Source organism: Schistocerca americana, chromosome X (genome assembly GCF_021461395.2).
Source record: "Schistocerca americana isolate TAMUIC-IGC-003095 chromosome X, iqSchAmer2.1, whole genome shotgun sequence".
Lineage (NCBI taxonomy): Eukaryota > Metazoa > Arthropoda > Insecta > Orthoptera > Acrididae > Schistocerca > Schistocerca americana.
The window spans coordinates 434,202,896-434,220,956 of record NC_060130.1 but is presented as its reverse complement, the minus strand read 5'-3'; the positions used below and the strand labels follow the sequence as shown (position 1 = coordinate 434,220,956).

General features: G+C 37.5%; 1 protein-coding gene across 1 annotated transcript in view; it reads left to right on the top strand.

Moving 5' to 3' along the window:
- LOC124556062 (voltage-dependent calcium channel type A subunit alpha-1) overlaps positions 1-18,061 on the top strand; it is a gene marked incomplete at its 3' end in the record, with an annotated part of 507,834 nt that overhangs the window by 16,578 nt on the left and 473,195 nt on the right. The window contains exon 4 of the mRNA XM_047130091.1: positions 13,055-13,155. Within this exon, the coding sequence (XP_046986047.1) occupies positions 13,055-13,155 (101 nt within the window). The remainder of the gene's footprint in view (positions 1-13,054; positions 13,156-18,061) is intronic.

Genomic DNA, 18,061 nt, shown 5'->3' with positions numbered 1-18,061 from the left:
ATTTACACCAATCAAACTTCTTTAGTCAATGCAAATTACTTTGAGGGTAATACTGTGTACCTATTGGTCTGTGATAGATCATCAAATTTTGCCAAGACATTACATCAGTTTCTTTGTTCACAATACCTCGTGTTCGTAGTTTTGAAAATAGGGCCATGAATTTTGCCATTCCTTCATATGTCATTCTTCCTACCTTTATCTGTTGAGTGAGAAGCCATTGATTCAATTATGTAACAAAGATGAACTAATTCATTCTCAGGTAAAACGCTGATTGTTATTCATGCATATAGCTGTACACATAATTATTCAATGTCAAATAGTAGCCATTGTTTGCAGTTATACAGTTATAGCACCTTCCTTAGTGGAGATGTGTCAGTTAGTCCTGCATCTCATTCTTTTGTAGACAACTACTCTGGATGTGGTTACATTGTGTCATTTCAAGATGAAAACAAAATTGTTCATAATGTTAATTTTTTCAGCCAGCTTCCATCCCCTGTTCTTATGCATGCTTTAAATGAATAATCTTAATAAGAATTTCATGCCAGATGTTCACTACAAGTAATCTTCTATTGTGAATGATGAAATGATCTCAGACTTCAAACATATTTGAATTGTTTCTCAGCAGTATTTGGAGTACATACTTATGAGAATGTGCTGAAAAGTAATGCCTCTAAATTTTGCATGTGAAAACTCTTGAAGCTTTTTAAATAAAAGAGTTGTTTTAACATTTGACATCTTTATTCTTTGTGTCTACATATTTGCAGCTGCCTCCCTCTGGAGGGCTCCAAATTGTTGTGTGTAACATGATGGTGTGTAATGTAACTATGTTGGTGCATCAGAAGCAGCATTCTCAGATTGAGTTTCAATTTCAAAGAGTTTCTTCATTCATGGAGCACACTATCATTCAGCATGACAGTACCAGACCATACACAAGTACTGCACCACCTGCAACAATCAAATGCTTTGGGTTCACTGTCCTCGATCATCCTTCATACAGTCCTGACTTGGTCCCATCCGATTTTTATCTGTTTCCAAAACTTGAAGAACACCTTTGAGGACTTCACATTGATAGTGATGAAGCAGTGGAAGCAAAGGTGAGGTTATGGCTCCATCAAGAAAGTCAAACATTCTATAGTGATGGTATCAACAAACCAGTCTCTTGTTGGGAGAAATGTGTTCATCACTGGGGTGACTATGTTGAGAAAGAAATATCTCGACATGAAGAATAAAGATGTAGAATGTTAATAAAATTTGTTTTATTTAAAATGCTTCAATAGTTCCCACACAAAAAATTCAGAGGCATTACTTTTCAGCACGGCCTTGTACATAGATATTTTAAAGACCTCTGGAATGCTTCTCATTGCAAATATAAACCTCATCTTCACTTTTTTGAACAAACTTTGGTGTCCTTGCAGTGCTGTCGCCTGTTATTTGTGACGAAGTAGACGTTTTCATCCTTTAATCTGCTACTAGATTATTTCCAATCTGATGAAATGTCTCTTTTTTGGGTGCCCCGTACTGGTCTGCTTTCTTCAAGTTCTCCTTAAAACTACAATGTGGATGTCCCTCATGTATACATTTTTTGAGATGTCCAAACTGTTTCAGCCTGTCTTCAACATAGAGCTCACAAACGGATCGTTTCACTTGGATGTTTTTTCCCTGTCTCTCTTTGTTTTCATACTGTAATTCTCCATTGCTATACTAATACTTCTGTTGTTTGTGGTGTGCAGAATTATTTAATTTAGGTGCGACTAGTCACTTCAAGAAGAACAACAAACAACAGGACTAGTGTTGCAACAACTTAAAAAATAGCCTCTAGTTCCCTAATGTTACACCAATGCCCATTGCCAACTGACCATGCTTGATTGGCTAATGGAGATGGGTACCTTCAATAACTGCTTACACATAATTACTGATTTACATAATTTATTAATAATAGTTCATTGAAAAACAAGTCCTAAAACACTTCATAGAAAGACTGATTAAATAATTGTTCCTCTGGGTAATAAATTCTCAACCAATAACAGTAGCAAACAACATCATTTCCAATTAAAAACTTACAGAATCGTAATGGTAGAAAGGTACCTTACAAACTTCAAAATTCACTTTCATTTTACACGCAGATATAAAAACATATCCAAATCTCACAGTTATCATATATGGTAAATTCCAGTATTTATAACCCACTGAACTACAGTGCAGAACTGAATTTCAAATCTATCCAATGAGTAATCCTGATAACAGAAAATTATGTTCACAAATAAGAAATATAATAACTTTATGACAACACCCAACCAGCATTGGCCATGCTTTTACACACTTGTTAATTCCATTGAAAAGTGACAGTTGCTGCTTAATCTCCACACAGTTAAGCAAACTAACACTGCAGAAAAACTGAAGGTTAATACACGTACCATATTCCAGTGCTTTCTTCTCCAATATCATGACATCCTTATTCTGGGCGAACATGCTACAGCACAGCATGTTCAGGTTGGGCCCACACTGTCTTCCTTATCTGCTGTGGCAAAACACCCACAAATGACATCAGCCACAGCTCGCCGTAATTGCGTCCATACAATTGCAGAACCCACAGCTTATCATTCCACAGCAGCGTTGAATTCCCAAGCATCTCAGTTTCACAATCGGTCCATAACCACAGATTGCCAAAATTATTAAATGCCCAATTAGGACCTTCTGGACCCCAACACTCTGCCATTCTGTCCTTCTCACTCAGTACTGTCCAATCCTCCACTCCTCATTGCCAGAGGTCCACTCGCCGCCAACTCGGCGCCCCAGTATCTCTGGTGAGGCCAATATCGACCTTAACACTCACTGCCGGAACACAATCGTGCTAAAATTTGGTACATACTCCCCCCCTTAATTGCCGATCACAGCTCCCTTAAGCTCCCAGAATGAATAAGTGATTGACCTGGTTTTATCTGAAAGAGATGAGCTGGTATTGTCTTTCCATGCTGGGGGTCCATCAGCATAACGGTGACCGGTGTTACGAAACATCTAATAGTGTATGGCCTGATGAAATGTGGGAGGAGTTTTTTAGTAATCTTATCCACCTTGCTGCTCATGACCTGGAAATTTTTTACATACACCGAATCTCCCAATTTATACGTGTTTGGCCACCGCCCTTTGTTGTACCGCTTTGCACGAATCTGATGAGCCTTAAGAATATTGTGCTTCACCCTTTTCCACTGATTCACCAGCTACTGAAGCTCAATGTGCTCAGGTAACAGATCCCTAATGGACCATAGGTTACTGAGAGGAGTCGATATCTTAAAGTTCAATATGAGCTCCGCAGGAGTCGACAAATGTGTTTCATGCTTGGCCGTGTTAAACGCCATCATAATCCTAGGGAGTGTGCAATCCCAGTTCTCCTGGTCTTTACTGTGATAGGCAATTAATGCCACCCTGAGATTGTGATTTACCCTTTCAGCATATGATGGGTTCGGGTAATAGGGAGTCGTGGTCCCATGGGTAACGCCCATTCCCATGCAAATGTTCTTAAGCCCTCCTGAAGTAAAACATGAAGCATTGTCGCTAACCAAGTACTGCAGCAGCCCAAACATGCCAAATATATTTTTCAAATTCTGTATCACAATTTCAGTTGTCGCTGCCCTAGTGGGATACATCCAAGTAAACCTTGTGAAGGCATCAATACGTACTAGGATGTACTTATTACCTTTCTTAGATCGAGCTAAAGGCCTTACAAAGTTGATGTAAATTTTCTGAAGGGGATAGCCTGCAGGTATGGATTCCAGCCACCCAACCATACCATCCTGCGCTGGTTGCGCAGCAGCACACACCTGACATGTACTAACATTGTGCTTAATATCTTTATCCATTCCCTTCCATATGAAATGCTGACGAAGTTTTGCTTGAATTTTAAATATTTTCAAATTTCCACCCACCAGCAATTCATGAAAATATTTAAAAATGAAAGGTGCCAAATCTCCAGGCACCACAATTTTGTAACCTTTATCGTACCGAGCCTTGCAACACAGTACACCATTTCTGAGTAGGTATGGTGTCACCACCTTTCCTTCTTCAATTTTTTGTTTTACCCCCCACACCTCCTCATCCTTCTCCTGATATTCCTGAATGCCTTTAAACAGCAGTGGAAAATCAGTGAGAATCGAACTTATTCTCCCTATGGAAGCACTACCATCATCCAATTCATGACTATCATGTTGTATGTCAGGTTCCTGTAAAAGGCGGCTGAGACCATCGGCTACCTGGTTTTCCGATCCTTTAATGTTCTTGACCTGGAACTTAAATGCCAAGATCATTGTTGCCCACCGGGCTATCCTTCCAGTCTTACGAGGACGTGCAAGGATCCAGCTGAGCGCCTAGTTATCGGTCTCTAAGAAAAACAGTGTATGTTCCACATAATACCAAAATTTCTCCATGCTAAATAATACTGCGAGTGCCTCCAGCTTGTAAATAGAATAGTTCTTTCCTAAATAGTTCAACGCACATGAAGCATAGGCAGTAGGCATCCTTCCTTCGTCTCCTTCCTGAAGAAGGACCACCCCCACCCCCGCATTTGAGACATCAGTCTGAATTATAAGCAGAGCATTGAAATCAGGAAGTGTGGGTACTGGTGCTGACGCCAAGGACTGTTTCAGGGATTCCCACATGGCTTCTTGTGAAGGACCCCACTCAAATTTTTGTCCCTTCTTATGTAAGGCATTCAACGGGGCCACCTTCTCTGCAAACCAACACACTTTGCAATCTCCTTCACATTTCTAGGAATGGGCAGCTGCTTTATAGCTCACACCCATTCCTCAGCAATGGTTATCCCCTCCAGAGAGACCACATGACCAAGGAAGTGCGTAGATTCACAAGCACACTTTACCTCAGCTGGATTCACCATAAGACCTGCCTTCCTGAACCTCACTAAAACCTCCCTTAAATGTTGATAATGTTCCTGCATGGAATTACTATAAACTACCAAGTCATCCAAGTAGTGGTATATAAACTTAAAATTTATGTCCAAGAATATTTTGTCTAGGAGCTGAGATAGAACTGCAGCACATAGATAATCCGAACGGAACCCTATTGAATTTGTAAATATTCCAATCAGTCGTGAAGGCCGTAATCAGTTTGGAAGTTTGATTATAACCCTGGTTGAAATCTAAGGTGGTAAATATCCTTGCACCACAAAACCATCCAAAACAAGAATGCAGGCTGGGAAGAGGTACTGACCGCAATACCACTTTTTTTATTCAAATCCCTGTAATCAACCACCGGGCGATAATTCCCATCGGGTTTCCAGACCAGAAATGTAGGCACAGCATATTGTGAATTAGAGGTCCAAATTACTTCCTGATCTAACATCTCTTCAATCTGAAAACGCATTCCCCCCCACACAGCGTTGCTCGACCTGTCCTGCTACACTTTCTGCTTCACGTTTCCACTCCTCCAATGTGAGTCAGCCCGTCACTGATTTGCTTTAAATAATCCCTTATTACATTCTCTTCCTCCCTCTCCATACCTACTAAATCATCCACCCGATTTAGGTAATGGGCACGTCTCGCTTGTAACCTCCTAACCTGATTTTCGGTTAGTGAACCCATATCCAAACTGTCAACACTTTCCAAGATTTCCTCAAGCGGTGCATCTATATTGGCAGTGGCCAAACTTACGTCTCTTTTTCTCTGTAATTTTTATTGTTACCAGGAGGTGCATATTCTTCCTTAATAATTCCAACAATTCAGTTACATTGCCTTGTGGTTCCATACCACTCCTTCGAAGTTCATACATCAACTCACTTCCCCTCAATAAAGCCATGTTCATCACCAGATTCGATAGAATCCTGGAATAATTACAACAGTATCAGGTCTAAAATAGTAGCGAGCAGTCTTATACTACAACCTAATTTTTGACAGTTTGAAGACACTTCCTTCCAGCCAATCAACCGTGCTCTGCTACCAGTGTGCAGAATTATTTAATTTAGCGGTGACTAGACACTTCAACAAAAACAACAAAAAAACAGGATTAGCATTGCCACAACTTAACAAATAGCCTCTAGTTCCCTAATGTTACATCAATGCCCATTCCCAACTGGCCATGGTTGATTGGTTAATGGAGATGGGTGCCTTCAGTAACTGCTTACACAACACTACTGATTTATATAATTTATTAATAATAGTTCACTGAAAAACAAGTCTTAAAACACTTCATACAAAGACTAATTAAATAACTGTTCCTTTGGGTAATAATTTCTCAACCAATAGCAGTAGCAAACAACATAACTTCCAAATAAAAAGTTACAGAATCGTAATGGTAGAAAGGTACCTTACAAACTTCAAAATTCACTTGCATTTAACACACAGATATAAATACATATCCAAAACTCACAGTTATCATATATGGTAAATTCCAATATTTAGAACCCACTGAACTACAGTGCAGAACTGAATTTCAACTTTATCCAATGAGTAATCCTGATAACAGAAAATTATGTTCACAAATAAGAAATATAATAACTTTATGACAACGCCCATCTGACATTGGCCACACTTTTACACACTTGTTGATTCCATTGAAAGGTGACAGTTACTGCTCAATCTTCACACAGTTAAGCAAACTAACACTGCAGAAAAACTGAAGGTTAATACACGTACCATATTCCAGTGCTTTCTTCTCCAATATCATGACAGCCTTATTGTGGGTGAACATGATTCAGCACAGCATGTTCAAGTTGGGCCACTGTCTTCCTTATCTGCTCTGGCAAAACACGCACAAACAACATCGGCCACAGCTTGCCGTAATTGCATCCGTACAATTGCAGAGCCCACGGCTTATCATTCCACAGCAGCGTTGAATTCCCAAGTGTCTTGGTTTCACCGTCAGACCATAACCACAGAGTGACAAAATTATTAAATGCACAATTAGGACCTTCTAGACCCTAACACTCTGCCGTGCTGTCCTTCTGGCTCGGTACTGTCCAGTCCTCCACTCCTCGTCACCATAGGGCCACTCTCTGCCAACTCGACGCCCCAGTATCTCTGGTGAGGCCAATATCGACCTTAACACTTGTGGCCAGAACACAATCGTGCCAAAAATCAGCACAGTGGGTACAAATTTCTGGACTGAACCTGGTAACTGCTACAAAGAAGCTCCTGGAGAGGATTTTGACTTCAAGGTAACTTCCTCTATTGTTAAATTAATTTTATTGAGGCAGGTTCCACATTTGTACAAAATTTCATAAATGACAATATTTCTGCCATGGATTGTAATTATTGTGTTACTTCCACTATTGGCCACTTTTGGCTGTTGTACCATTTTAAAGTGATAGCTGATGTTTCAAATTGGGCTCAGCAGCAAAAGTCCCATTTGTGTAACACATGTAGTTCAGTCACATCAGTTGCAATTGCCATGGATATGGGAGCTTCAAAATCAATCACAGAACTGTGCATTTGAGCTGCCTGGTCAGATGGATGCAACTTATTGTCAAGTCATTTGTGTCAATGATTGTACTTGTTTGATACAAATCATACAAGCTGCACAAAGACTAGCATGGTATATTCACATTCATTGAAGGAAGTTCGTGTGGTTATTTGCAATTACAAAGGAAAGCTTTCATAATTGTTAAACATAAAGATAGAAAAAAAATCTAAGGTTTTATCAGTATATTTAAAAAAAAAAATGTTGCTATTATCATGATAACTTTAACCAGCTGCAATGTAACAAAAGTACTACTATGTCTGTTTGTCAGTTAGAATTCAGCACTCATTTGGCAAAACTGCATAACTGAGGTACTCACCAAGATGTTTTTGGTCTAAGAAGCCATTCAAGCATTCACATTTTCTCTCTATTTTCCTCCTGCCAATGTTTAACAGGTTGATGATGAAATTTCAAGCTGTAACATTAAATCATACTTACAAGTTACTTGTGGCATATATTGAGCTGTTTCCAACACTGTACAACTGAGAAATATTAAAATGTAAAGTGTATAATTAATCTTTGTGGACTGAAAGACTGAGAAGTAACTTGTAAACTAGCCCATTATATGCCTAAGTGAGTATGAAATCTTATAATATACTGAACTTGATCAGTCCAGAGAAACTGAGCAAAATTGTGCAGTGGTTAAGACACTGGGTCAATATTTATAAGGAGCAAGATGCAAAAAATCCTCTGGTCATCTCCATTTAAAATTCCTTAAGTTATGTGAAATGAGTACCCTGATGCTTCTTTTGTTGAGGCCATGGTGGTTTCCTTCCATATTCTTGCAAAATCTGAGCTAGTTCATCATCTCTAATGTTCTTAACATCAACAGGACATTAAATGCTATACTTCCTTCCAGTACAGGGAATCTGGAGCTTCTAATACAACTAGCTTCACATATCTGTAATTTGGAACTTCAGTAATATGTGGGATTAACACACAGCACCTATATAAAGTAAATTTTGGAAATCAAACTACTTTGCTACTGGTGTTATTACAGAGGCTTCAGGACAGTAGTAGAGATGCAACTTCAGAGAGTTGTAAAATACTGATCATGCATAATGGAAATTTTTGTTTAAACATTCAAAAGCAGCCCATTTTTAATACGACCACTCCTACCATGCTCACTAATTGTTAAAACTGTCGATCAATCCTCACACCAATAACCCTATTTTAATAATTTTTGTATTTTTGCCTTTTTCCACATATTTACAAGGTTGTAAATGAAGTTTATTGTTTGGATAAAACATTTCTGCTATGTTTATACATGCATATAGATATATTGCTGTATTTTGCAGCATTTTACGTAATGAGATGAGCTCCTTTTTTCCATAACTACACTGAGATATTGTTAATTTTTTGCAGCAGGTGGAGTACCAATGGGCCTGTTGAGTAACCAATGATAAATTTGGTAGCTTTTGACCTGTTTGTTAAATTCACTGCATGTTGACGTGTGTGCTAATGGCCATAATCCTCTATCAGATCTGTTCTGTGACCTCTTACTATTTGTAAAGCATAAAGTTGAACATTTATTTAAATTAACCACGTTGTATGTGTTCCAGCATGACTGAATAGGCAGTCATACACTGACAGCCCCATCTATAATGTTGCACATTTAACAAAAAAAAAGTTTTTTGGATGGGTAGTTTGTGTATGTCTTTTAGCAGGGACATAAGGAAAAGTAATCACTCAGGTTGAACAGACAACTGAACTACTATGCTTCAGAATGCTTTTCCTGTAGGCAGCTGTTTCCAAAACATGTGGGTGTTTGTAGGTCGATGACCATATTTGCGGAGTCCAATGTGGATGTGGATTTGCGGATGCTTCGATCATTCCGTGTGTTGAGGCCACTGAAACTGGTCTCAAGAATACCAAGTAAGTTGGTAGCAGCCTGCAGCGAGCTTACCAACTTGAAGTACATCCTCCTCTAGACGCAGTGTAGTAATGACAACCAAATGTTAGTGTTGACTGGAATGATTATCCGTGTGTCTTATTGCCTTAGGTGCAGGCCACAGAGCTAGATGGAGTATTTCTATATCTTAGTCTTAGATATATACAGCTAGTTGTTGATAACATGGCATGCCCATGAATGTTGTTCTTCTAAGTGCGATTGGCTGTTTCATTACTTAGCAATAATATTGTAAAAGACGAGTCACATTTACTCTAAAGCTGCATTATAACAGTGGATGTGATTAAAAATACCTCTGTAGGTGGCTGATTGTCTTAGTTTGGTCTAATTGATATTGTAACTGGTTTTGATTTACAGTGGGTTCATAAATTATAAAACAATATTTTATTCTGAAGCCTTGCAGACCTTGTTTGAAGAGCATAATTTTTTTTACAGTATTTGAAATAAAGTTATGCACGTATATATATATAATCCTTAAGCAGCACAACATATGACACAAAGCATTGTGATTTAAAAGTCAACAATATGGTTCTGCTTTGGAGATACCCTGTTACATATGCATTTGTGTTTGAGTTTGCTGTACAGAAACTAATTTCTTCATGACGCATCTGTCTGTTGAAAAATAGTTGGATCAACATTTTTTGAGACCAGTCATTAAGAAAGTGAGCTTTAGATGAAGGGTATTGAAAAGAAAGCATTAAGTGCTCATTCATTTTGTCTTAAGAACAATACATGTTTGTAATTAACATAACAAAAAACTGTCATTTGATGAAAACACAAGAAGAAAAGAAGTTTGGGCACTTGTAGCATCCCAGTTAAAATTTAATCATCTCTTGCACTGACATTAATTTTTTGCTCAGTATGTAGTATCAGTTTTTTCCTCCTTTGCCATTGTGACCTGTGAGCAAGGTCACTAAATAGTGAACTGTACATCTGGGCAACTTGTTATTTTTCAAAACGTTATTAGTGATGTTTCCACTGTGTCACTGAATGTTAAGTCTTCTGATAAAGTAAACATGTATTCAGTAAAGACCACATGTTGTGTCGTCATTTCGGCTTGTGTAAACTGCTGTACTGTAACGCTATGTAGTACATTATTTGTACACATTGTACTAGAATAATTTGCATATGAAATAATGTAAAATTAATTCAAGATGTATGGCCCCTTTTAAAAATTCTCTGTTAAAATATTAAACTCAGAGAGTAGTCATTCGTCTGTGTATGGTGAGATTTCAGTTGATTGCTTAGACAGTAGATAGATTCAAGTATGAGAGTGTTCTCTGAATTTATTTGTATTGTGCTGTCAGTGTTTAACAAGTGATTTTATTTGCATTAACTTGAGCAGATTCATTATTATTTTGTGAAAACCTCAGTATGCCTTTAGTCAACAATTACATGTGATGTAGGCTTAATTTTATTTTGAGTATTTTGTTGATACATATTATTAACATTTTAAAGGCAACATCTATATATAATTTTATTGAAAGCAAATCATTTCTGTTTATAACTGCATCAAGTTTCACTGAGCTTGTTACATGGTTTGAAAAAAATAAACATACAGTTTCTGTGCTTAGAAAATGTGTCCATATTCCCTTATTTTGGAATATAGATTTTTCTGATAGAAATTGTATCAAGTGATCTCAATGTAATTTAATAGTCTGAAGGTAACATTTTTTATCATAAAAAGGACAAAATTTTTTTATGAATAAAAATTGTTCCTTTGCTGTAAATGTACAATAATTTTATGTTTCTGTTGATGTGAAGCATATGGTCAACATTTTTTATCTCTGTAATAATTATTGTTGAGACCAGAAATTTAGCCTCATATTTTATGAACTTTTTGGGTGACTGTAATGAACATAGCGTTCTACCATACCTTTGGCAACTATTAATATGCAACACTCCATTGATAAATGGTCAGTATGTCTAGTGGGTACGGATGAGCCTTCTATCACTACCATCCCCACCACTACAACCACCAACATTGTTGCCACTGTCACAAACATCACCACCACCACCACCACCACCATGACCTTTACTACCACCACCACCACCACCACCACTATGCCATCACCACAGCATATTTATCCAGCTTGTAACTTTGATATCAGTTAGTGCTATTTTCATGCCAGCACTGTACTAAATGACATTGAAGACCAAAATGAGATTAGAACAACATTTATGGACATGCATGTTTCTACTCATGAGATGTCCACTTGTTTTGCAGTGATGCGGTGTGTGTGTAGTGTGATACATCCAGAATAGAAAACTGTGTTTTATTAGAGTTTAGTGATTTTGGCTGACTGGCTGTCTGAGGAATTTCGAGAGTGATTGTTCATAATACTTTAGTTTCATTAATCACCGAGATGCTACAAGATCCTAGCTGAAAATCTCTGTGCCATTTTATTATCATGACAAATAATATGTGAAAGATTGCAGATACTAAAACACTGTGTTATTATTTCTCAGCGTATAAATTCTTGACAGCAGTGAACCTAATTTCTGGTGGCAAAATCCCACAATACAGAAAATAAATTTACACATTTCCCCACTACAAGTATTTCATTTGATGACTATTGATTTTGTGGCTTTTCTCAGAGTAACCTCATTGTACTCTGTTTATTGCTTACATATACTGGGTCTTCCACTTCATACTTCTCTCATATTACTTTTAGCTAGTTGCCTGCATAGCATTACAAAATATTTTATTGACTGAAAAAAAAACATCTGTTTCTAAATGTTATAGATACATTATAGTGTAATGAATAACAATTAGCTCATTTTCCTCTTTTCAGGAGTTGCTAATTGTGTACCTATTGTACCCGAGGCATGAAGACAGCTTTTAGAGTACAGCTGGCAGTGTTGATATGTTCTCTGCTAGTTTAGTGTTTAGTCCTGTTTGTAATAGGAAGAGAGACTGACACAGAAGTATGCAAAACTCTGTGTGTGTGTGTGTGTGTGTGTGTGTGTGTGTGTGTGTGAATGTTTTGTTTTCTTTGGGGGGGGGGGGGGGGGAGAGGGGAATAATAAAGAGAGAAAGAGAGAGAGAGAGAGAGAGAGAGAGAGAGAGAGAGAGAGAGAGAGAGATTATTTGCTTTTGTATTTGTGGACAAAAACACTGCATCAATCAGTCAGCAAATAAAGATGCAGGGAAGTTAATATTTTTTAGTAAGTAAATCAGTGTTCTTCTCTTAGAATATAATTATTACTGAATGTGGGGAAAGATATCAAAATGGTAGGGACATTGAAGGAAAGCAGCATTACCTGCCAAGTAATTTCAGATCAGATAAAGTGGTGAATAATGAAGAAATCGTTGGATAGTAGTGCTTTCTGTGATATGTTATCCATTACAGCAATTAGAAACATCTTGTAATTGTCACCTTATCTTTAGTGGTATTTCTTGACTGAATATTTCTTAATGTTTTAATATGTTTTCCCCATTAGTATGTATTGTTCATGTACTAAAACTATGCAGTTTTAGTGTGAATAGAGTTGGCAGTGTGAATGGAGTGTCTGTGCTAATTGTTCATAGTAGTTTATTTTGCATAGAATTTCTTAGTTTAGACATGTCTAGATCTAGAATAGTTATGTCCTATTTTACATTTAGTTCTTTTCTTTGTATTACTCTTTAGTTTTAGTAGTGGTTTGTTTTGTAGTGATAGCAAGTAATTGCTTCCACAGGTTCATAACACTCATCCCTTTCAATAATGTGGACATGGATCTCCGAACTCTGAGAGCCATTCGGGTGCTCAGACCTCTCAAACTGGTGTCGGGGATTCCCAGTAAGTATGAGTTCTCGTACCTGTTTTATAGCAGAGGAGTCATGTTCCATCAAAAGATTCTGTGAATATCTGCATCCTGGCTTATTTGTTAGGTGTAACAAGCAAACAAAAGGGTAGATTCTCTGAGTTCCTTTTGTCAGATACTTCTTTTTTTGTGAAATGAGATGCTGGTGTGATGAAATGAATTTAGGTATTTCAGACTTTGCGACTGTTCTAATTATAAAATTATGGCATTTGTTGATATTCCTCCAAACTTTCTGCATTTTCAGTCAGGCTGCTATGCAGTGTAAGGCCAAAGAAGTTCATAACTATCATTGATTATGCTAGTACCTTTGGGTTGCAGGACGTTGTATAAATCACCTATTTCAGTTTCTTTGGGTTATGTAACAGCTTTTAACCAATCACAGTTTAATGATATCTGTTTCATTGTTACTATATGCTGTACTTGCTAGATCAGTAAAAGAAATGTGTTTCAAAAAATTGAATGACAGGCCAGATCAAATTTCTAATCACATAAATCCATGCAACATTCAAGGAGACTAAATTACTTACATACTTTTGTTTTGCTGAAATGTGCATTCTGCTTTTAGTTAGTAAGTAAAAAACAAAACAGCTGAAATGGTATAAATTTTCCACTTTGCATGAAATAAGCAGTTGTGTGAAACTTTCATCCTGCATGGCATATGAAAATAACTATTCCTTGCATTCGAGTAGTATGCTTCATTGTGGCTGCTTACTATTATGTAGTCTCCAGTTAATCATCTTTATGCAGTTATCTTTGTGTTTCTCTGTAGATTACACATTATTTGATACAATGAATAAATAGGCTTTGCCTGTGATTGTCGAGAAGACAGTAGCACATTTCCTGAGAGTGAAAGTAGTTCTCAGAGTGTAGTTTCTTATGTTATTCCTAACAAAGACAGTGTAATTTGAATAGAGGTAGTATTAAATTGTAATGTACATATACAAGGTGTAGGAAACAATTTGAATGACTCTGGAAATTAAATGTTTAAAAAATAGTGTACATACCTGAAAACTGAATGACTATGAGCAAAAAGTTTTGTTTGTGCAGGAAGTGTAGACTTCATGTGTGACCCTCCTTTGTGCTATTTTAGCCATTTATCTGAACATATTTATTCGGCCAGTCTTCCTAGTATTTAATTACTATCATTTTGGACTACCAAGCTGAAGAAATTGTACTTTTCTCATGAATAGTTAACAAATGTCTACAGCACTATTGAATTCTGTAACCATGTATACAGGCCTGTATAGCTTCCAAACTTTTACTTGGTTACATGAAAATTCAGCACATTCCTGTATATCATCTATGTTCTGCAGCATTCCTTGTGTGCAAATCTTGTAAATAGCATTCAGTTGGTTTTTCAAGTATATGTGTAGACTGCTGTTTCTCAACCTTGATCATTTCCCTCCAATGGGTCCAAACACATGTGCAATAAGTTGTAATTATCAGGCCAGTCTAAAGAGTTCTCAACCTTTAACCTTTGGCCAAGAAAATTACATTGCTTACTAGGTAGCATTGAGACCTTCATCTCTTCCAAAGTAGGACCATTGTTCACCCATAAATTTTGTTCATCAATACATTCATTGTTGGAAACACCACTGGAAGAGGGTTTTGGGAACAAATTGCAACTCCATCATCACAATCTGTATCATCTCCTAACTACTCTCAAAATGATTTTTTTCTCAGAGGTGTCTTTATTCCATCTTATATCAACAAAGCCTGGATCTGACATGACAAATAAGCTGGAATATTATTATTATTTAATAATCGGTTCCTTGCTTTCTGTAGGAATGATCTGTTGCACTGAACTGTGTCATCAATATGGCAGAAAACATAGTGATAAAACTCTATTCTCACTTTTGCCTTTCTGGTGTGTACTCATAGTAGTCATATAGTGCACTTCCACAGTTATCAAAGAAGACATTCAGCATCAGTTAGTCTTGGTGGCGGGGGGGGGGGGGGGGGGGGGCAGCTAGGAATGCTTCCATTATAGTGACTGTGAACTGTGCTTTTGTTTCCAGATCATACCTGTAACCCCAACTACTGTTCAGTTATCATTGTGTTATGAAACCTAGCATCAGTATCAGCAGTGTCCTACATGTCCTGTGAAACATCAAGATGGAATTCTTTCTGTTCTGCAGACAACAACAACTTGGGAAAGAATTTTGCTGACATTCTACACATGTCCAAAATCTTGTGTAAAATTGTATACATATAAAGTTTTGCTGATCCCAATCGCCCCAGTAATCTGTCATGTTGCAAAACAATGATCCCCCAGTACTAGATTTTGGACTTTCTCAAGAACATCTGCCCTGCAAGCAGTTTGTGGCCTCTCTGGACACTAGCCATTTTTCACAAATGTTTAGCTATTTTGTAACTCATTGAACCACTTCTTTATTTGGTCTCCCTCCACAGCATCATTCTCAAATCCTGCCAAATCAAATGAATTGTTTTGCTTTGAGAATCATCAATCTTCTGACATAATTTGATGCAGCATTGTTTGTAAACACATTCACTCATCTCAAATGAACCAGAATTCTGACAAATCATGGAACAATAGTTCACACAGTAACTACCAAGTAATGAATGATACAGCCAATGGTGGCATGATTATTTGAGTATACGTATGAAGATGTCCCTCTTCACTGTGGAAAGTGGTACTACTGTAACACTATTACTTTATGTGGGAAAATTTAAAGTTGGATACCTTTTAGACAGGTCTCATACTGCTCAGTCGGACATTGTGCATTAATTCTCTTGCACTACGATGTCTGTACTATACATTCTCATGATTATAAAATCAATTCAAAGAATGTTATTTTTAAAGCCCATCTATGTGGTTAGCCTACACTGATAGGTTATTGTTTGAAATTTGTTTAATGAATTACTAAATGTCAGTAGTGTTCTGCAGATGAAACATATTATTTGTGTCAACAACCAGTAACCAAAAGAGAAAAAGTTATAGATTCAGAAAACAAAACTTGCTTGGACCCTGAACAAACTCTCTGTACAACACCTTTCATTGACAGATACAAATATTGCAGTGTACCAGAATAATAGTATGAAACTTGTTCTTCCCAACTTCTGAGGTAGGAAAGAATATACTGAATATTTTGAAGAAATTAATTTGTTGATTTGTAAATGAAGTTCCTGAATGTCAACTTGTAATTTTTGGCATTATCCATAAAAATTGATAAATTTACATGACAAATGTTTACTGGTTACTGAGGTAACAAAAAATAAAGTCATTCTGATTATTGTGGGGAGTGATAAGCAGTCCCAGGTCATTAATTAGTGAATTTTCACAAGACTGACACCATTGCCTCTGAGATATTAAAAATAATAAACAGCTGGACATACATAGTTTGAAAGAAGCTTCCTTGACAGTGCAAGAAGTAATATTCTGTGAGAAACATTAGAAAAGGATTACTGTAAAATATTGAGAGTAGAGATTATGAAAAGATTGAACATGCACATATTATTTACAAGTTTACAAAAAATAAGAGATATGGTAAAATACATCTTTAAGTGTGAAACAGAAACATGATAGTAATTAAAAAAACCAACTGTGCTGATTGTTGCAAAAGCACTGTATGTGAACTAATGAGTCAAAACATTGATGACCACCAGCTTAATAATGTGTTGATGTGCCTCTGGAATGCAGTACAGTGGCATGCTGGATGTCATTGGCTTTCCAGAAGCATATGGCACCAGCATCTACTCGCAGGTCACACAGCTTTCATAAATTACAGGTTAGTGTTTTGCGGGTGTGGAGCTGACATCTGATAGCATTCCTGTCTGGCTCAGATCAGATGAATTTGATGGCCAAGACATCAAGATGAGTTCACTACTGTGAACAACTGTAGCACAATTCTGGCTTTGTGGTACAAACAGTTGTCCTGCTGGAAAATTCCATTGTCGTTGGGCAAGACATTGAATCTGAAGGCATGTAGGTGGTCTGCCATATAGTCCAGAGCTGTCGTTGCACTTTCAATTATGACCACATGTCCCAGGGAAGGCCTGGTCAGTGTGCCCCATAGCATTATACTGCCCACACCAGCCTGCATCCAAGGAGTGGTGTATGTTTTGAGCAGCCATTCACCTGAATGACAGTGTATCCACACAGGGTCATTGACGTGGTATGTTAAGAAATGTGTTTCATCTAACCAGGTAACAAATTTCCGTTGGTACAAAATCCAATTTTGATGATCCTGTTCTCACTGCAGTCATAATTGCTGATGGTGTTAGGTCAGTGTGGGAACACATAGAGGTTGTCTGCTGTGCAGCTCCATCTTCAGCAGTGTGTGCTGAACAGTGTGCTCAGAAACAGTTTTGCCTGCACCAGAATGGTGCCAGATCTGCCACAGGTTGCCACCTATCTTGCTTTACAGCATGGTCAAGACTCCAACATCCATGTTCTGTGAAGGGGTGTGAACATCCAACCCTTTTTGGGTACTTTTGGTTTCATTTTCCTTCGAACACTTTTAGTAAATGCTCATAATGGTAGCAAGCAAACTGCCAACCAGCTTCATTGTTTCTGAGATGCTGATTGCCAGATCCGTGACCACAACAATCTGCCCTCTGTCAGAACCAATTATGTCAGTTGATTTTGATATTTTCAGCTCATGTTGAACCCTAAAATTATTCCCCATTCATTTGTGCTCCCTGCAAATGCTTTGTTCATCACATCATGTTTTGGAACCCCACCAAGTGGCATTCAATCTTGTTGTGGTCAGTGGTAGAACAGTGGTAGAATGCACAAACTTTGTGTGTGTGTGTGTGTGTGTGTGTGTGCAGAACTACTGAGCATTTTGGGTCATTGCTAAGATATTTGGCTGGAATTCTTGAGAAGTTGGTCCCAGCTTTTTCTGTCTAATCTGATTT